The sequence below is a fragment of the Amphiprion ocellaris genome, chromosome 1 (genome assembly GCF_022539595.1).
Source record: "Amphiprion ocellaris isolate individual 3 ecotype Okinawa chromosome 1, ASM2253959v1, whole genome shotgun sequence".
Taxonomy (NCBI): domain Eukaryota; kingdom Metazoa; phylum Chordata; class Actinopteri; family Pomacentridae; genus Amphiprion; species Amphiprion ocellaris.
This window is the reverse complement of record NC_072766.1, coordinates 12,687,444-12,709,037: the sequence shown is the minus strand read 5'-3', so window position 1 is coordinate 12,709,037 and position 21,594 is coordinate 12,687,444. Positions and strand designations below refer to the sequence as shown.

The following is a 21,594-nucleotide window of genomic DNA, read 5'->3' as shown; positions in this document are numbered from 1 at the left end:
GAGTGCAGCTATAAGTAAACTTGGTTGTTAGTCAGTAGTATTTCCTCACTGTATCAGGAGAGTGAGTATCACTCATTCTCTAACTGAGCACTAGTGTATGAGTTTGGTAAGTTCATGAGCCTGTCACATATGTGATTGTGCTCATGAACAAGCAACAAACTGAAACAATGTATGTGGCAGTGACCTGCAAACGACCAAGTTTTGAACAAATGCTCTGTTTAAGTATACAGTGAAGAAGTGGGTGATGCAGCAAGAGAGGTCAAAAAGTTTACAGTGATATTTTTTCACTATGAAACATGTCTTACATGGAAGTATATTTGTTTATGTAAAGTAAAAATGGTCATAAAATGTGTCTTTATGAAGGAGGGAACTGCCTGTTCAGCCCTTATTGTGCATGTTGACACCAAAACTGCAAGCAGCATAGGTGAAATTGCTTAAATAACAAGAATTCATTCTGTAATTATGAAAAATTCAGTTGAGGCATGTAGCTTATTGCAACGTTAAAATGTTTTTGATGTCTTACTCTTTTCACTGTTGAGCAGGACTCACACATACATTTCATGCGTATGCATTTCAGGCTTGAGCGGTCTAGCTTCTTGTTCACTTCGAATGGGCTGACATCATGCATTGCTGAACTGAATTGTGGCTCTGTTTCTTTACTTGCATTGCTTATAGTGAAAAGTTGAGAAAAAATTATTACACCAGCAAAGACACCCCTCAAACATTAAACATGTGCAGTGTCAGTTATTAACACTACATGTACGTGTGAGTCCTGCTTTCGTCTTATTGAAGTAGCTTAATATTAAATAGGAAGCTCTTAGCTCCAGCTGTTAATACTTTCTCATCCTGAACTTTTATATAAAACATTCTGCCAGTCTAATCATTCATATATATTATTGGCCTTATTGATCCTCAACTGTGGAATCCAGATAGTGTGTATTACCTTTATTAATGTGCGTAAGTGGGTGTTGCCATGTTGACAGAACTAGAAAAAGGAGTAAATGCAGATTACTAATTGCTTGTGTTTAAAGATAAGTTGTTGGGTGGGGTGGAGAGCTTCAGCAGATTTGCTTTGCTCATGAATTCCATAGCTCTGCTTACACTGCCCAGAGAAAGCAGCCATAGTGGAGCTGCATGCCTACTTGTTTGTAGCCATGAAACCACATCGCTCTGAGGGGACCTGCTCAGTGCTCCTGCTATTTAACTCTTTCACGAATCATCACACATGTTTTAGAGCCAACTGATGGCCTGACTAAAGGTTCATAATCAGACCGTTTCATAGATGAATGGCAGATGGAGTGGAAGAGACAAAACAGCACTTTGACCAGGTCACTTTGTGACATGCAACTCACATATTAAAGCCATTCATTACCAACAACAACTAATGGACAAACACCACCGTACGTGAAAAATGTTTGGAAATTATTATTTTCAGATTAAGTAATGCCAAAAACCATGTTTATCCAACATTCCTGATAGCCATTTACCAAGACATGCAATGACGTTCAATGTGTTTTTCAACCCTCCAAGCCTTTCACATCACTGAATTGTTGTTTATTTGTTTTAAAGACAGTTTATAGTAGTTTGAAAACCAGCACAAAGTAGATATACAGTCATGGAAAACATTATTAGACCACCCTTGTTTTCTTCAATTTCTTGTTCATTTCAATGCCTGGTACAACTAAAGGTACATTTGTTTGGACAATTATAATAACAAAAATAGCTGTTAAGAGTTTAATTTAAGAGCCGATATCTAGCCATTTTCCATGGTTTTCTTGATAATAACCAAAATCACTGAAGTGCTTACACGAATAGCTATGGCATTGTACTGCCCAAAACAGTGCTTTTAGGCATTTCATGTTTTCTTTTCTGTCTGTTTTAGTCACATGATACGCACAGGAGTGAGTACTTGACTGCATAACCGTTGTTTTTGATGACTGCAGCCATGCGTCTTGGCATGCTCTCCACCAGCTTCTGACATTGTTCTGCTGTCACAGCAGCCCATTCTTGTCGCACAAATTCAACTACTGCTTTCAAGAGTATCCCTGTACATGACCTGGTTCATTGGCCCTTCACACAATTGCATTTGTCCTGTTCCACCAATACTGAAACAACCCCAGATCATCACTGATCCACCCCCATGTTTTACTGTAGGGGCAAGACTGTCTGGTTTGTTGGCTTCTAAGAGAAGTTAGCCCAATCATCAACAGTCCGATCCTTATGATCCCCAGCAAAGAGTAACCGGGCTTTCCTCTGCCTTTTGTTGATGAAGGGTTTCTTCAGTGCCCTGTGTGACTTCAGACCAGCTTCAAGAAGTCGGTTTCCAACTGTCCTTGCCGAACAAGTCACATTTCTCCACAGTGCCCACTCATTTTTAAGGTCCCTGGAGGTCTGACGATGATTCCTGACACAGGATGGATAAGTGACGGTCATCTAGTGGGGTAGAAAGATATTTCCTTCCGCAACCCGCTAGCAATTTGGTAGTACCGTGTTGGGCTTGTTTTTTCTTGGTGTAGTGAACGGCTGTCTTGGAGATCTTCAGTTTTTTTGCTACCTGTCTTTCACTCATGCCAATTTCCAGCAGTGCCAAGATGGCTGCCTTTGTGGCTTCACATAATTCTTTTGTTTTAGGCATTATGTGAGAGCTGACAACTTGTGAGTTGTACTACGGCTTGAATGTAAGCAGGAAACCACTGTAGGCCTTTCCATGCACAGTGCTGCTTATGACATGAAATGGCCTCTTATATACCTTGGGAATACAATGAAGCTTAAGCATGTCAAATAGGACGTAAAGTATTATGTAATCAGCTGCATTTTTTGTCATGTTAATTGTATTCTTCAGGTAATACGCCTTTAGTTGTACCAGGTATTGAAATGAGCAAGAAATTGAGGAAAACAAGGGTGGCCTATCTAATAATTTTTTCCATGACTGTATATGACAGTGATAGGTGAGATTGTTTTAGTTATTACCTGGTAAGGATTTTTATACATTATTGAACAGGTTCATATTGCACAAAATTTATGTAGTAAATGTCTGACAAACTGCCTGAGTCACTAAGGTCTGAGTGAATGTGAATCCTTTAGAATTTGTCGCCTGATAATTAGATAAACTGTAGAGCCGAATCCATTTCATGGCCATCATTTCTCTGTTTATACTGTTCAACCCTAACTGATATGGTCCCTGTAAAGGAAATGGATAAAGAGGATGTTGACAGTGGTTTTCAACCATGGCTTAAGCATCCATACCAAAATATACAGAGAGGATAAAAATGTAGATTATTGTAGAGCTGGATCATAGTTCTGTTTTTCAGAAGAACTGCTAAATATTTATGATGTGAAAGCAATGCATTTCGAAAAGATATATGCCATTGTCTTCCTCTGCAGCCACCTCCATTTTCCTCACCCCTTTCCCCATTCTCATAATATGACCTCCTGTCTCAGTACTCAACTAATTCCTCATGTAGGCGATTATGTAGCTGAATTCACAAACCTTTGCCTGTCTTAACCTCCATCTGTATCCCTTTTTGATCTCTCCTCTTTGTGCCCCTACTTTATATTAATGTATCAGTAATATCTGGAAATAGTTCCTGGAAGTGATTACACCAAGCTTGGAATGTCGTGGCTTGTCTAATCTGCCTGTTTTCCTCACTTTCAAAGATGTCCTGTCTCGCTAGAGAATGTAGGGATGAGCCTTGCTGAAGGGGGGATGGGTAGCAGCAGAGCAGGAGGGCGGAGAATCAAAGGCCAACAGAATGAGCAATGACATCTTTGTTCACACAACCAGTGATCTAATTTGTGAACGTGTGTTTATGTGTGATTTAAGTCAATATAGGAACAGTATGCATACATGCACAAATCTGCACATACACTACCAGTCAAAAGTTTGGACACACCTTTTCATTCAATGGTTTTTATTTAATTATTTTATACATTGTAGATTATTACTGAAGACATCAAAACTATAAACGAATACATATGGAATTATGTTGTAAAAAAAGTGTTAATCTTCACTAATAATCTACAATATAGAAAATAATGCAAATAATAGTGTTTAGTGTGTTGTGACTTTTTCTAGTGTTTTGGAACGTCCTAATCAAGTATTCATCATTTACTGGTTAGTTGGTTTAGTGTCTACATCTGATGTGATTTATTTCATTTTGACTATGTGCAGATAATTTACTGAAACCAGCTTTGCAGTGCATTTCAAGACATAATTAGGCTTATTTTAATCAAGTAAAAAGATGTCATTCATACAACACAAAGCCTGCATTACAGTTTTTCCTAAGATCGTATTTCTGTATAACTCGGGATGTAAGAGAACAGTCTGTAACTGTTGCAGCATCAAGATTTGGACCGCCTGTTTTCATTCTCAGCTTGTACCGAATGTTGAAGTTTAAATTCAGGTTTAAACAAACAAAAGGTCTTTAGGAAAAGGGAATAAAAGTTTCTGAAATCGAGGGAAAGCGACAATTTTTGACCTAAATCTGTGTCTCTCACATTGCTATGTCACATAGTGTCGCCGTGATTATGTCAGATTTGACCTGCTGACTATTATTTATTTGTTCATGCGGATCCACAATTGAGTCAGTTTCAAAGCAGTGCATTAGGAGAAGATTCCAGTGTGTTAATGGTGCTCTGTACGCTGTATCTGGCAGCTGTTTTACCCGGAGCGCAGTGAGTTACAATAAACATGGATTATGTAGCTGACATGGATCAATCAAAAGGCCTTGATCAGTCCCTGCCCTGATTCTGCAGATCAGCTCAGGACATGCACATTAGTTGAGTCACGATTGTTTTGAATATTTTAAGACTTTCTGTGAGTAGCACATGAATTACATTTCTGTCTTCCGAATTTTAGGTAGCTGTCTACTCAGAGAACTAGAAATCCTAAATTATGAAGACAAGCTAAATATGTTTGTTGGTGCAAAGCTTGAATCCTGAGATTGTTTACCTCCATTACACTGCTATTCTTGCCTTATGTTCTCTCCCCCTGTTTAACTCCCAAACTCCCAGCCTTAGCTGTCCATAGCATTATTCCCAGCAGTTTACATTACCGCAGTGCTCTGCTCTGATTCCCAGGTGTGTGGCTCACATCACTTTGGCTTGGCACAGTCTCAGCTTTGCCAAGCCACCCATTCCCATAGTGTTCATATTTACAATGTACTGTTTTCCTCCTTGCTGCTGCACCCCCCCACCCTCAGGGGTTCACAGTGGTAAACAGATATTTACAAAATAATCCCAGGTCAGCTTAATTAGGAACTTATCTCTAGTGGGAAGTCCTGCTCCTTGGGATCAACCCAGAGCTGATCAGGCTGGCCAATTAGATCCCAACACAACCACCAACAACCTCCCCTCTGCATATCACCCTCACTGCTGTGTGTTTTGTATGAGGTTGCAACCGTCTGGATGTGTTTGTTTGCATATTCTGCACAGGTTTGGTTTAGTGATTTGTGAAGTATGGAAGTTAATAAGCTTCCTCCTCTATTCCACTGGCATTGTGCAGCTTGTCTCACAGGAAACTGAATTGGATGCAGACAGTATGAGCTAATGGGAATCCCCCTTATCACAGACAGCAATGAGAAAGGCATTTCCTGTGTTAAACACATCCAAGGAATGTGATCAACGCTGACATTTAATTGAGTAGTTCACATAATGAGGAATAGATCACTAATTCACCCAGTTAGTAGCATCACATAATCTCAGTTACAGTATTGGGCAAATGTTTCAACCACCAATAGTAAAGTGAAATTTAATATAATATAAAATATTTTCAAAAAATAATGTCATGAACAGTTTCTTTTTATAACCAACACACAATTTTTAAACGTATGCGGCAGTAGAGCTGCACAGTTAACTAAATATTAGTCATGATCATGATTTTTGCTTCCCACAATGAAATGACAGTGATGTTAAAATGTGTGCTACACTGACAGAAAACTCTGCTTATATGAAATAGTCTGTGTCGGTGAAATCACCTGGTTTAAGTTTATATAAATGTGAAATTAGAACACCTTATTTGAAATAGGTTTTGGTCACACACCAACATCTGAGTTGCGTCTGCTGCGGCAGAGTGGGAAGACTAGAGGCTTAATTAACATTTGTCTTAATGTTTACCTGCATGTGAGCTGTAGAGGACATCAGTAAACTGCTTTCTGTTGATGTTGGTGTTTTTTGATGCAAAAATTTGTACTTTAGCAGCAGTGTTCCACAACATGGAGGCCAAAGCAGTGCTCTGTTTATGTAAATTGGGAGGTGTAATAAGCCTATTATGCACTCAAAGTCAATGAATAATCATGATCTCAATACTGATCAAAATCATTGTGATTATAATTTTGGCCATAGACATGCAGCCCTACTTGTCATGTAGGTTCTTCCAAGAATCTTGGAGAATTTGTCACCATGCTTTCATGGTTTTAGGCTGCCTCAGTGTCTTCAAGTAACTCCTTGATGCTGGAAACACAACTCTGTGGGCCATACCATCTGTAGAATATTTTCTGTCACTTCTTTTATTGTACCCTTAATGAAGTGCATAATTCTCCATCCCTAAATTCTTTGTACCCACTTTACTATTCTATTTTCTGTTCACTGTTCTGATTCATCAAGGGGAAAGGTCACTGGTTTGTCAAACAGCAAACACAAAGACAAACTTGTTATCAAACATTGGCATTCTGAGCCAATTTAAAGCTTTCAATTCACCTAACCTGTCTGTCTTTGGCCAGCGGAAAATCTCAGCAAACACAGAGTGATAAATCATTCATAAATGGATTATTCAGTCATATTCATACTTATGTTTCTAGGAGTTAACCAGTAAGAATCACTGAGCAAGTCTATAATCTGGTTCGATCTGCCAGAAGCAGTGCTATTGGCAATCTTACACTTCTTTCCCACTGCTCATATGTATTTTTTTTAAATCTCTCATTTAGTAGCAGTGAAATCCCCTAGCTACAAAGCTCCATGGTATCCAGCTTTACGGCACTCCCTTACAGTCTCCTGTCTCTTGTCCGTTGGGTTCATTCCTCTGATCACCTGGTTTTCCAGCACCGTGGAGGGAAATATGGCTATTCCCCAGCCTCTCACTCCAGTCTCAGAGGCCAAAGGGTAGAGCAACAGGAGCCTTTGAGAGAGAAAATTAAAAGGAAGAGAAGACAGGGGCCAAAAGCAGGCCAAGGACGAAATGTAGGAAAGAGAGAGGTGTTGGGGAGAGGATGGAAAGATTTAGATGGAGGGATGGTTGTGGATGCAGAGCACCATGAGGGCAGTCCCGAGAGAACAAGCTGTAGTTTCTGACTAAGCTTTCACACAGGTGGCTTGATTCCATTTGAAATAGCTGAGAATAGACACACGTCAACCTACACATTAAAGGTTTTCATTGTATTCACTTGTGTTAGGCCTTTTTGAGGTGTGCAAGGGCATTAACATTTTTGTATGTTTGCTTATGTGATCACTTTTTAGAGTCAACTTATGTGACATTGTGTAAGTGTGTCCACACAGTTCTACCATGCACTGTTTTTTTTTTTTTTTGTTTTTTTTTTAATAGACTGCAGTAAAATCCGTGTGCTAGCACCAGCATCCTTTTGTCAAAGCGGCTGTTGTCCTGGAAATGAACTTTGAGTGTCTGGCTCTGGTGAAGCAAATGGTTCACTGAGCTGTGAGAGTATTCCTGGTGGTCCTGCACTCCACTTTGGTTTAACAGGTGTTCTTTTTTTATGTCTGTACCTCTACAGGTCACGCTCAGTGGGTGGTCTTGGCAGGATTTGGGCTAGTAGTTGCTCCCAGAATCGTCTCCAGGAGCCACGTGGACGTCACAGACTCTCCACCGTCATCCAACCACTGCGTCAGAATGCTGGGGAGGTGGTGGACCTCACAGTCGATGAAGATGGTAAATCCTCCACCCAAGCACATTTTAACCATGTCTGATTAAAGGATAACTAGTTGTCCGCCTCTCACCTGTGTGAATAGTGTGTCCTCTATTCAAGCTGCTGTTTATATGTGAATTAGGAATTATGGGTTGTCGTTTTTTTTTTTTTGCTGTTGTATGGCTTGTTCCTCTTGCGCTTGACTTGGAGCTTTGTTTTGTTTGTTTTTCAGCCTGGATTTAATTTTCAAGACATTTCAGAGCGTCAAGTTAGCCACATGCCAATCTCTTAATTAAAAAAAGTTAGACATAAGATAAGAGCTTTAAGCAAGATTTAAGGAGTAATGATTAAGTAAACATTTGCTAGAAAGAGAGACAGTGTGATAATTATGACTGTTACCAAAAGCAATCGTAAAAAATTGACCTCAACCAGTACCCTAATTATTTACATGTGTATTTGTATTCACATTATACAAACACTTTCTTTTGCATAAAAGTTGACTGCTTTGCAAGCTTTGGTATTTGTGTCTCAAGTCGGATGTCATCCTCTTAAACAGCCCACGCCCATGATGGATAGCAAAATGGTAGGGCACTGAGTATTAGAGTATTTGCATTTCTTAGGAGAAAGAGGGGAAATTAATTTGTGAATATGAAAAGCAGATGGAGTGCACACACTGGAATGCTAATAAGATCTGCTCCTCCACTCCACTGCTAAGCCTCTGCAGACAAGTACACACATGCTACAGTCCACACTACAATTATTCTTTTGCAGACAAAGCATCAAGCTAGATTTTTGGTGGCCATATGAACTGTGAAAATTGCACTTTTAGACAACAATGAGATGTACCGGTAAAAACGGGTACATCTAGGGGTTCCTGGATTATAGGGTTTGTTGTTTTTGAAAACTAAGGAAGCGTAAAAGGAATGTCATTAATAGAACACAGAGATTTGGAAGTATAAATGAACACAGTTACAACTCAGGCACAAATCGCGCTTTTTGTAGTGAGTTCAGATGTTGTTATAATATATGTAAAAATGAAATCTCTTTAGGGTCAGTTATTACCCATTTCTGTCAATAACTCAAGCGATGAAAGGCAACTGTTGTTTTGACACTGCATAGCCTCTGCTGATGTTCTTCATGTAGCTCCTCTGAACACTACTGTCATTATTGCATCTTTTCGAAATGATTACATGTTTTTTTTCTCTTCCTAGATCTCTCGGTTGTGCCAACAACCTCTGGCAGCATTCACCCTCAAACAGTCAGGTCGTCCTCGTCATCATCTTCCCATCATGCCTCTACCTCAGAGCTCAATGATGCCCCAGGCCCTTCCACTAGCTGCTCAGGTTCAATACCTGAAAGTATGCACACACAGAGGCCAAGTGGCTCTGCTCGCACAGCCACAGAGGGTAAGACAGGACATGGCATGTTGAAACCAGCTGCTGTAGACCGTTTCATTTCAACTCTTGCCCAAAAGCAGTTTGGGTCAGATATTACTTCCTCTCAGCTGCTGATTAATATTAACACTATAAAGCATGACACAGTCTGCATTGTGTAGTCACGTCTCTGTTCTTTTTTCTGCCCTGTAACATGCTAACTTGCTGTCTCATCCTCCATTTTTTTTTTTTTTTTTTACTAATCATGTGTCTTATCCTCATCAGATGACAATAGGCCAGGTTTGTCAGGGACAGCAGGAGAAAATGCAGGCACAGCCATGCCCAGACTCCCATCCTGCTGTCAGCAGCACTCCCCGTGTGGAGGTCCCTCTCCTGGTCACCTGTCCCTGAGCCACTCCCATTCAAGCTGCTTGCAGGCGTCGTCCTCTCAGCAGACCAGCAGCTCTCAACACAGCCACGGCAACGCTCACCACTTTCTCCACCATGTCCATCATCCGGCACCGCAGCCCCCAGGCACCGTGCCCTTTCAAGAGCCGAGCTGCCCTGTAGAGCGACCCAGTGCTCTTCCTGCCCCCTGTGCTGGAGTCAGCAGCAGCAGCAACAGCAGCAGTAGCAGCAACGCAGCCCACTACCACGACCAGGTATGGCAGTGTTCTATTCAGTGCCAACATACTGCAGTTATACTAGAATTTTCAATTTATTGCTTTTAGTGTAGCTGTGTAAGCATACAGTGCTTCTGCTTAACCCTGGTTTCCATGACCACCAAAACATATATGTATTGTTTTTGTTAGCAAAGAAAGGCCCCTTTAGCAGCTTCAAAATAGTTGACTGAGTTCACATTTTATTTAATAACATAATGGGCTTTGATTTCGTTCTCTACTAACTTCCTTCTCTATTTTGTTGAAGCATCATTGCATCCCTAACAAAAAAACATCATTCCTACTGTCTGTCTTGAAAGAGCTTGTAGCTAGAGACTGAAGGAAGCGGAACACACCAAGGTTCCTAATAGATTTTTTCACTCAGAAAGAGAAATGCTACAGCGAAGAATAGATTTCTTTGTACATGTTATATGACATGAACTGTGGGGAAAAAGAAGACACATCTTGAATTCCACAAGAGAAGTTTGTTTGGCTCCTTTCTTTAACATCTCTGCTTTCCTCCCACAGCAAACTCTGCCAGTGGACCTGAGCAACAGCAGTGTTCGGAGCAGTGGAAACAGTGGGGCTAGTTTCCATGGCAGCACTTCAGCCTTTGACCCGTGCTGCCCAGGCTCCACTTCGCGGCCTCCTGCTTACGTTTCCCATGCCACCCCTGGGCCAAGCCAGCCAGCTGTGGTGGACTCATTCAGCCCCTCCATGGTGGCTCAGCCGCAGCCACAGACACAACCGCAGCCCTGTAGACATTATATGCATCCGTCTTGTGAGTAAACTGCCGTCATGCAACACAGAGATTCAGAATTGGTTTAATTCCTCCGAGTTTTTCATGCCAAATGTTCAACTGTCTGCTACTGCGTTACAGAAATTCACTCAGTTACAGTGACGTGGTACTAGTGAAAATTGGCAGACAGATACACTTCTAAAACCTAATGCTAATAGTAATTAACAGAGACTGATGGTTAATGTGCCAAGTGCTGAGGGAACTGTACCAGGCAGAGGAAGTTAATTGCTACTCAGAATATTTCAGTGTGGAGACTGAACTGATGTGACAAGGCTCCCAGGTGGGGCTGTAGAAAGAGTTAGTGGCCACTGGTGCCTGTGGTCCCCTCTCCCTCGCCTGTTACTCGTCTTCCTTTCACTGCAGCTCAGACAAATAGCAAGGAAATGTGCACCAAGAAGAACTAAAAGTAAAAATAGATCCATATTTATTTAATGGATGAATCACAGTGATAAATGAAAATCTATTTTTCTTTGCTAGAAGCCTGTCATATTAATAAGAGAGTATTTATGTCAACAATAGCAAAAATACTGCTACAAATACATCATCAGTAACTTGATGAGGAATTTTTTTTGTCTGCTGTCTTAAAGTACAGATATAAAAGCCTTTCAGACACATTTTGACTGATGCCTATGTAGCCAAAGCCTGATAAAGCTTAAACTTCTGTGTTGTAGAACGCTGATGACCAAAAACTATTGTAGAAAATAAAACATTACCAATTCATAACAACACATCAATGAGTAACGTCGTTGTAATGGCTTCTTAATTACAATGAATATGGACGCTGCAATCTATTTTGAGTGCCAAAAGTACTCACTAATGCCTTTTTTGAAAATTACATATTTGTGACTTTTTATTTTTTAAATTACACCTTTACTAATACCAAATAAGCTTGTGGCTGAAGCAGGCTGTGAAGTCCTGACAGAAGTGTGTGTTGTTGGATTTGACCTTTTTATTAGGTTTTTTTTTTTTTTTTAACAAGGTGAAAAATTTTGCCAGCCTTGTTCTGCGTTTGAAGATGTTTCACCTAATTTTTTTCCCTTTTCTCTCACCCAGATGGCTCCCTAACCCGCTCACTGCATCATCAGCCTTCTTCCGCTTGTCCTCATTCCCATGGAAACCCCCAACTTACGCCTCAGCCCCCTCCTCAAGGCGAGTTTGTCATTCCCCACACCTTTCATGCACCGCTTCCATCCCACCCTTCAGGCCACGCTGTGCCCCCTGCCCCACCCCCTCCTCTGTCCACCCACCACCTCTCTACTTCAAGTGCCCCACTGGCCCAGCATCTTCCCACAGACCACCAGACCCTGCCGCACCATTTGCCGGCACTGGGGGCTTCGGTGCAGAGGCTCCATCAGCATGAGATGCTGCAGAGGATGGAGGTTCAGAGGCGCAGGATGATGCAGCACCCCACGTGAGTATCACCATCATCCAGCGTAGATTAGTGTAAAAGATAAAAGAGTTGTGGGCCACTCTTTGCGGAACCTGTCTTTTTGTTTTCTTGGCAGACGAGCACACGAGCGTCCGCCTCCACACCCCCACAGAATGCACCCCAACTACGGCCATGGACACCACATCCATGTGCCACAAACTATGTCTTCCCATCCTCGTCAGCCTGAGCAGAGAACAGCATGGTCAGTACCGGCAGCAAGGAGGCTTAAAGACTGTCGGTTTTAACGTTAATTTCACCCAAGTTTCCTTTCAGCAAATCCAATATTATAAATGTTTAATGTGACTGTGGTTCTTTAGTTTTATCTTCGGGCCTAGTAGAGAAAGTATTGATGTAATAATGACTCATCTCCTTTTGCCAACAGGGAGCTTGGCATCGAGGCTGGAGTAACCGTGGCACCGTACACTTCAGGGCATCTGCACTCCCACCTGCCCCACTACCACCCTCCCCCAAGACTGCACCACTTCCCTATCCCCTTCATGGTGAGAGCAACCCTCAGAACACACGCATCCATTAGCATACATGAAAACGAATCACTTTTATATGAAGTCTGGCGAAGATTAATGGTGTTGGACCCTTATTTATAACATCAGTTATTTCAAGGATGGTTTAGTGAACCACATGAATAATGCATCAGCAATTAATAGTGGCTCATCAAGCATTTCAAGTGCACACTCAACAAATCCTGAATCCTTGAGTCACATCCAGGGCAAATACAGTTGACAGGTTTCTGATGTTATTATAGTTTGTCAACTTTAAATTGTATACATCTGTAGTCTTCATCAGTACGGATCTGCCCTGCAAACACTTTCAGAAGCCCTTCTAATTTGTTTTTAAAATAAATGAAATGCCAACCTGCACATCTTTCTCAGAAAATCTCAACAGCAGGAAATTGCAAATGTTTGTAATAAAGAATACAAGCAAAATCTGGGAAGATTTACACATTAGTCTTAATAGGAAGCTGTTTACTGTACTTGAACTGTACTTTAAATGTTTTCCCAAGTCTAAAAATAATCTGTTGTGCTTGTTCTGCTTCCTTCCTCACAGCACACTGGCATATCTGAAGTGACCTACCCGCACATTAGGTACATCTCATCTAGAATGACTGGCTTTGGAAGAACCTATGAGGTGAGGACCACTTGTGTTTGTTCCTAAATGTGTAAATATAAAGCCAGAGGACAGATAAGACAGAAATACAAATAGCAGTAACTGCTATCATTCATCACTACTGACATTACTATTAACTTAATAATGGCTTGACTTATGCCCACATGACTCATTATTTTGCTCCTGTCAGGGTGTTCTTGTTGGTTTGGTATTCAAACTGTGAACTGCAATTCAATGAACACACCACATACAGGAAAATAAAATAAAAAGTGAAAGTGTTTATATGAGGAAAGTGTTAGTGTTTTAAAAGAACACCCTCAGTGCAAGGTTTGCTTTTTTTTGAGTTTTCAACCCCAAATCACTATTCTTGAACTGAAGCCACACTGGTTCTTAAATGCAATCTCCTTTTCCTATTTTTCTTTCAATAATGACAATATAGTAGCATAAAAATACATACAGTTACATTTTTTTTGGCAGATTATGAATATATCACCGATCGCTGAAAAGTAAAATTTGTGTTAGAAAACAAACATAGAAGGAGCGAGCAAAATGAGGGAAAAAATATATAAAACATGTCATAAACATATACAGTTACCACTGTTCTAGATTGATGTTGCCTCTCATTCATTCCACACATTTGCCCTCCCTCTGACTTCTTAAATGTCTCTGTTACACACAGTTTAATGTGTTGCAGAACTCAGCACAGCCAGAGGTCAGTTATATGCAGAGCAGGTTGGCCATTAATTGCAAGATTTGACCCCTGAGCTCTGGTCTACATGTCAGTGTCCTTGAACAAGACGCTAAACCCCAAATTGCTCCAAAAACGTGTGGGAAAGTTGTTTTGAACAGAAGCACCTGCCAAGTGAATTTAATTGAATTTCACTCGCCTGTGCTTGCTTCATTTCTTTAATCATCTTAGGGGTCAACAATATGTTGGCACAGTAGGTGATAACAACCCCAATGCTGCATAGAAAAGTGGGCAGAAAGTAAGTTAGATTGTCTGGGGGTGTGTTCACACCTGCATGCAGGCACTGACTAAAATAATTATCATCATCAGTGACTTTATAGAAACACTGCTAATGGAGCTAACTAAAGGATTTAAATGATTTAACCACTAACAGCGTGGACATAGCTGAGGTTAAATCCACAGTAGGTTTTCATTTTAAAATAATGTTTTAATCACATCATATTCCTGTACACTGGGTATACGGGTGTTGGTGTAAACATAAAGCATAGGATTGGTTATTCAGTTGTTAAAAAAAAAAAAAAAAAAAATTAAAAAAAATACTCCAGAGGACAAACAGCAATGGCAGAAAGTAAGAGCACAGATTTCCTTATCTGCACAACCGCTTCTAGCATAGACAACAAGGTCAGCAACACTTGGAATCTGTTATCTATGTTCAATTAAAGGTCTTCTCTGGTGAAAATAAGGATTTTAACTTGTTTACATGTCCATATGGTGTTTTTAATATGCTGGTAGACACATTATGAGTGAAATCAACACCATGGCTAAACATTACCACCTTGAATCTGCAGTTTGCTAATGACAGTTTCAAAAACACAGTTTCAGACTTCCTGGGTTTCCTATGTAAATTACTGAATTAGTCCAATAATACAACTTGCTATTGTCTAGTTTTTAGTGGATTTACAGTATTAGAGCAGAGTCATAGGAGAGCTGGTGTGCTTGAGCTGTAGCGAGTGCTTGTGTCGTGGATGAAGGTAGAGGTGAATACTTTCACAGGAAGCAATATTGTAGAGCTACTTGTACGCCACTTTAAGAGGTAAAAAAAAAATAAAACAAAAATTTAACTTTGACACAGAGATGAGTTTTTAGGGGTTTAATCACTGACCAGAAAGGGGGAATTTAACCACGGGTATTTATAACTGATGTTTTTCTTTTGGAAAAGGATCATTACAGTAGTGCAACGAATGAGGGAGCAACATGTAGCGATAGTTAGGAACGAATCAGAAAGCGAAGATCGGTGACAGTGTTTCCAGAAGTCTCTAGGCGCTTTTCCATTCGCACCTACTTGGCTTAACTTGGCTCTACTCTACTCGGTTTAGATCGTTTTCCATTACAATTGAGTATCACCTCATTGCGGGTGGAGTCATCACTCCGGCCATAGGGGTCCTTGATGGACCGATTGTCACTTTTGAGCTTTTTCAGCTTCTCCTGACACTGCTTCATTGTCCTACTGTATCCGTGGGCGACCATCCACTCGGAGACCTTCTGATAAACTTTCTCCGTCCAGCTCCCTCTGTATTCTTTGGTCCGCCACCAAAGACAGAAAAGTCTCGACCTCTTCATTCGCCCACGGTACAGGTTTAGTTGCTATATTCAATTTTTGCCAAGTTCCGGTGAAGAGCAATGTGCACTTTTGCAAGTTTTTTTTTGGTTTTTTTGTTTTTTTAAATGGCGGGTTTGGTTTTCATGAAGGACTCGCTCTCGTGTGTCGTCACTCCCTGTCCAATCAGTGGCCTGCACTCTGTAGACGTCACATTATCGGCTCGACTCAGCTCGCTTGGAACCCTGGCCGAGTAGGTACTAAAATAGTACCTGGTACCATGTACTAAGTCTTAACGAAAAACCTTACAAACCGAGTAGAGTCGAGCTGAGTAGGTGCTAATGGAAAAGCGCTATCTGTTTCTGTCCACCCAGACTCAAACATTATCCCGCAGTTTTTGGACTAAAACAGGCTTGGCACCATTTTCAAAAGGGGCCCTCAAATGCCTGAGTAGTGAGGGCGCTAGCTGTTAAAGTAGCAAAATGTTCACGTTTTAGCCTGAATGTTAGCTGAGCTTTAGCGAAAAGCCGTTCCTCCAGGAGTCCTGCTGTTTAGTGCACACAACAGAAAGTTCAGTAGTGTGTGTCATCTGTCAGCCTGAGAGCATGTTTTTACCGCCATCAGGACCTGCTGCATTTAGAGGAAAGACTGGGGACTGTGAACCGAGGAGCCTCTCAGGGAACCATAGAGAGGTGCACTTACCCACACAAGTACAAAAAGGTGAGGACCGGCCACAGTGTGTGTTTCTATGTGTACATGCTGTTTAATAGCTTTTGAAGATGCTGTGTATGGTTGTGCATGTCTGTTGCAGTTTATTCTGGGACAGAGTGCGCAGTGGTCTTTTGTGCTCACGTCTGATGTTTTTTGCCAACATTTAGAAACATACTGTAGTGTCTTTTACCAGTTGTGAAGTTATTGTTGGGGAAAAGTTTCCTTAGAGGTTTCCAAATGTATTTAAATAAGCCATCTAACACCCTGCCACCCAATACAGAAGGTGTTGGAGAGAGACATTGACCAACAGTTAACCCCTGAAGCTTGGGCATCTATTGGGAAAAATATGCACGCAACCCCAGAATCGGTGAGAAATAATGAACAAATCAATTTGGAAACATGTCTCTGCTCACATGTACAGTAGATGTTAGTAGTAGTAGTCTTGGGGGTCCAGGGGATTCGGCTAATAACTTTGATTTGAATCATTTTGATTTGTTTAGCATTGAGACAGCAGATAGAAAGTTTTTCTGTTTCAGGACAAAATGACCATTCTCTCTGTCCCCAAATTTAACGTTTTCTTTATTGAAATGTTTTGGCTTTTTGAGCATAGTTACCACTTTATTTGCAATATTCTATTTTTTAATACAAACCTAATTTGTATTTGTAGTGTTACTGCAGTGTTTTAGTTGAGCAGTTTGTGTTTGACAAAATGAATTAATAGGATTGTTAACCATCTGTTAGGAGTCTGCTGAAGCAACTTTACCGATCGATGCAGATCAAAAGTCATGTTTCCAAATGTTTCTCACAAACAGAGAAAGCTGCATGGTAAGCAGGACGAGGACGAGGGGGCAGATGAAGACACGGAAGAAAAATGCACCATCTGTCTGTCGATACTGGAAGAGGGGGAGGATGTCAGGTAAATGTCCCCCCACCTGGGTGTTCGTCCCACTTGTTGCCTGCACTTTAGATTTTTGCTCAGGTGTGCTTTTAAGTTGCATGCAGACAGGTGGGATGACAGGTGTAGTCGTTCCATTGTCCCACTGTCTCATGAGATGTGTTTTTCTTTAAAACCCGGAGGTATTCAGGTAATCAGTGGAAAATCCCAGAGTGCCTTAAAATTACTGGCCTCATGGAGCTGCTTTTTGGCACAAGCTCAGGTTTTTAGAGAGGATTTCTGCCCTCTGTTGGTGGAAAAGGAAGTTGTATTTGTAAGGTTTGGCTTTAAATTTTTTTTTTTTTTTAAATGAATATTTTGATAAAATATTTGTGATTATCAACTGACAGGATTTAAAAGATTTTTAGTGTGAATTATGCTTTTTAAAATATGCATAATTTACTTAATTATATGAAAAATAATGCTAGATTTTGTTGTCTACAAATTCCATGAAAAGAGGAAAACCAGGACTGTGTTCTATTTTACCTGCTAAAAGATTGGGGAGAACAGAATCTTACAAATCTGCTCATAAATGTATCATTTCATTTTTACAAGATTACAAGTAATTTCCTTGTTAACGCGGTTCTAAGCAAACAGGAGTAAATGGTGTGTTTGTCAGGGACTATTTTCAGCCGTAGATTTGATGCGCTGCTGAGTATTTAGAGCAGCAGGATGATTTATGTGGGATCGTCTCAGAATAAACAGCAGCGTGTTTGTGCTCATGGTAATGAAGGAACATGGCATCCACTGGAAAGGTGGGGCTTGTTTTCCTCCACTGAGGTGTGTGATCAGTGATGTTTGTTTGTGTGATTCTCAGCGAGATCACACAGAAAGTGCCAGGTTAAATTTCTTGATACTTGGTGAGGAGGTGGAGCATGGACACAAGAAGAACCCCTCAGACTTTGATGCAGACGTGGACCGTTTTTGTGGAAATTACGATACAAGACAGTGCCCTTCTAGTTTCTTTTGGTTTTTGAACGTCAGTGGAGCTATATGATAGCGAGTAATAAACCTTCATTTAATGATTGGATTAATTCACTGCTGATTTGCTCTTTTCATGGGGTTTGGTGATATTAATCAGACTTTATCTTTAAACAAACAACGGGGATAATTAGGCAGGACGGTGTTATGACAGAATACAGTGGTCCCTCGTCTATCGTGGGCTAGCAACCATATTTATTTTAGGCCAGATGCTGAATGCTGCTATACATGGGAGAAAGAAAAGACTGATGCTATGGTCGCTGAGCCAATCAGAGCCCAGCGCTGTACGCTATGCATTTTATTTCAATTTAATTTTCTTTTAAAATGTTTTTTTTTTTTTTTAAAAAGATTTTTTTGGCCTTTTTTAGACAGATATAGTTGAGAGGCAGACAGGAAAGAAGGGAGAAGAATGGGAGGAAAGACATGCAGCAAAGAGCCGTGAGCTGGAATCAAACCCAGGCCGCTGCATCAGGGACTATAGCCTCTGTTCATGGATCGCCCGCTCAACAAGCTGAGCCATCTGGGCGCCCCTTTAATTATTATTTTTTTATTATCTTTTCAATTTTTAGGCTAGAAAATGCTTATTTTACCGCAAAAATAATTAAAGTAATGTAGCGATCGCAGAGCCGGTCGCTATGACTGAACTGTTGTGCTGCAATGCACCATGGGAATTCGTGGTGTTGGGGGTTTAAATGTCATCACTGTGGTTTATGTTAGTGTTACAGTGTTATTAGTGTTTGTGTTTTTGTAGTTTAGTCAGCCTAGTTAGTTTGGTTAAGTGTAATGTTGTCAGGACCCTGAGTGTGAACTATAGTGTGTTTGATCACTTCCTGCCAAATTTTTAATATTGGCAATGTCTCTGTGTCAAAATAAAAGCACCTGGCAGTTGCATAGTGCATGAAAGGCAGATATCATTTCTCTGAGGTGGTTCTTTAACGCAGCTGGCCACAATAATACATATAGAAGAATATCTATACCACAAGATATTGTGAAAAATCTGCGATACCAAATGCAATTTAATTAAAAATCTGCGAAAAGTGAACCACAATATGGAGAGGGACCACTGTAAACCTTCACTTAATGAATGTATTAATCATATGGCTGATTTGCTCTTTTATTTGAATTTGGTGATATTACCAGATTTTATCTTTAAACAAACAATGGGGATAGTTACACAGGACGGGGTTATGACAAAATACAATAAAGACCAGTTAATGAGAAGCAGCCAGAGCAGGAAACCAAACTCTAATCATCTTGTTTCATTTCAGGACTGCTGTGTATGCAACTTAATTTACATTTTTTTCTAATTTAACTATGCGTTACTAATTCGTCACGTCTCTGTTGTCTTTTTCCTCTCCAGACGCCTACCATGTATGCACCTCTTCCATCAGCTGTGTGTGGATCAGTGGCTCCTCACCAATAAGAAGTGCCCCATCTGCAGAGTGGACATTGAGGCACAGTTGTCTGCTGAGAGTTGATGCTGTTTTTCTAACAACCCTTTTGTTGAACATTTATTTTGAGATCATGTTAATTTTCTCTTCAGTACTGCAGTCAACCAAAGATGGCATGAATTACCTGCGCAGCTCTACTATGAGAAAATAAAAATTTAAGAGAAAAAGCAAACAAAAAAAAATAAACATCTGACAAAAAAGCATTGAGCCTAGAGTGCCAGCTATCACATATTACTACAACAGCTAGAATTCTCCATTAAGGGTTTAAGATTTTATTGTATTTATAAAAGCTTTTATGTAGCTTTTGATTGTTTCCTCAAGTGTCATTTTTGTTCCGTTTCTCTGCATGTTTCCTTGCAATGCATTTCTTTGCACATATAATGTGGGCTTAACACGGCCTAACAAGTTGCAGGTGAGGATAGCTGCTCTAGTAAAGATGCATTTCTGTAAACCTAATGCCTTGCTTTACTAGAATAGAATGTCAACCTCCAGTTTAAAAAAAAAAAACAAAACAAAACATTGCAGGATTCATTTTACCAATCATTGTATTGATTAGTTTATGTTTAGAAGATGTGGATTGTTAGTGAAAGATGTTTTTTAAGTAAAATCAAGACATTCCTAACTAGGGAAATATGTTAACAGATCAGCTGCTGTATTAGTGCACACCCAGTATTTCTAGAGTGGAAATAAACTCCGATGTTCACCTCACTCCCAGAATATGCACATGCTTTGCTACGATCCCTCCAGCACCTTCATTTGACACCGTTACCACCACCATCTGATGTATTTTAGAGAACAAGAAAAAGAATGTCACGTCCCTCTCTCGACTGTTTTTTCTAACCTGAACGATTGTCGGCAAACTGCTGTGAATCTTTTCTTCATTTTGTTTGGGGTTTCCTTCCCTCAGATGGGCCTGCGACGCTTGGCTAGGTTTCTGTGAGATGATCTCAGGTCTACATGTGTCTAAGTAGTTTCACACAAGCCTGCAACCTGGGATCATTTTTTTGTCAATTTGATACTGGCAGTGGCGTTGACTTTTCATTTCCTGTGCGTGTGTTCAGAGGGAAATACACAGCTCAATTTGAGATAAATATTTACTGTTTGTTCTCACTCTTCGAACCATTTTACCCACCCTCCCTTTTGTCTCTCTGTAGTTGAGCAGCGGAGTCCATTTAGGCTGCTGCGGAAAGAAAAACACTAATACTGTTGACTAACTCACTCGCATAGACTTGCACAAGAGAGAAAAAGGTAGGAGAATAGTAGTGAATATGACAGTGCGCTGAGGCCATGTATTTCCACTCTGACGAATATTAAAAAAGAAAAAAAAAAGATATTTTGAATGGAGTGTTGAAATGCAGTACTTAAAGCAGGTATCCATGCATTCATTGACTTAAAGACACCAGGATCATATTCTGCGGGATTTATATTAGTTTTAAAAAATAATATTAATAAACTTGGATAACTCTTGATTGAGTCCTTTCCTTGTCGTCCTCTTTGAGAATGAGTGAATGTTGTCACAGCTGTCATTCTGGTGGATGTTTGGATTAGAATTTCAAGTAGCCTAAGAGGATACGTTCAGAGTGTTGTTTCATTTAAACCTTTAACATATTCAGGTATTTATATAAGACAAATGTTCTCACATCTGAGAAGCAGAAACTAGTGATTATTTGGCATTTTTGTTCAGGACTTTAATTTTGTAGAATATCTTCTCCTTTGTAAAACTGTCCTCTTGGGTTTTTTTTTTGTTTTTGTTTTTTTTAAAGATGACACAATTTCAGTTCTTATTTCCACATAGTTACTTATTTATGAGATAATTATTCGACATGAAAAATAAATGATGTAACAGCAAGATTTAGCATAAAACATTCCTAAAGACATGCAGATTTACAAAGATGTAAATTTTAAAATTGCTGCAAAAATATATTTTTTAAATAAAATAGATTATATATATGTGTGTGTGTGTGTGTGTGTGTATATATATATATATACAC

General features: G+C 40.1%; 1 protein-coding gene across 6 annotated transcripts in view; it reads left to right on the top strand.

The window, feature by feature from the left end:
• The window catches only part of rnf111 (ring finger protein 111), a 32,377-nt gene extending 11,307 nt beyond the window's left edge, over positions 1-21,070 (top strand). For 5 of the 6 annotated variants that reach the window (XM_023283912.3, XM_023283909.2, XM_055011335.1 and 2 more), the window contains 12 exons: positions 7,725-7,879; positions 9,068-9,262; positions 9,515-9,891; positions 10,417-10,669; positions 11,741-12,098; positions 12,193-12,318; positions 12,499-12,616; positions 13,182-13,262; positions 16,151-16,246; positions 16,518-16,604; positions 17,050-17,153; positions 19,513-21,070. In XM_023283912.3, the coding sequence (XP_023139680.2) occupies positions 7,725-7,879; positions 9,068-9,262; positions 9,515-9,891; positions 10,417-10,669; positions 11,741-12,098; positions 12,193-12,318; positions 12,499-12,616; positions 13,182-13,262; positions 16,151-16,246; positions 16,518-16,604; positions 17,050-17,153; positions 19,513-19,630 (2,068 nt within the window). In that variant the 3' untranslated portion in view covers positions 19,631-21,070. The remainder of the gene's footprint in view (positions 1-7,724; positions 7,880-9,067; positions 9,263-9,514; positions 9,892-10,416; positions 10,670-11,740; positions 12,099-12,192; positions 12,319-12,498; positions 12,617-13,181; positions 13,263-16,150; positions 16,247-16,517; positions 16,605-17,049; positions 17,154-19,512) is intronic. The other variant, XM_035954492.2, reaches the window with a different exon arrangement.
• Positions 21,071-21,594: the final 524 nt, after the last annotated feature.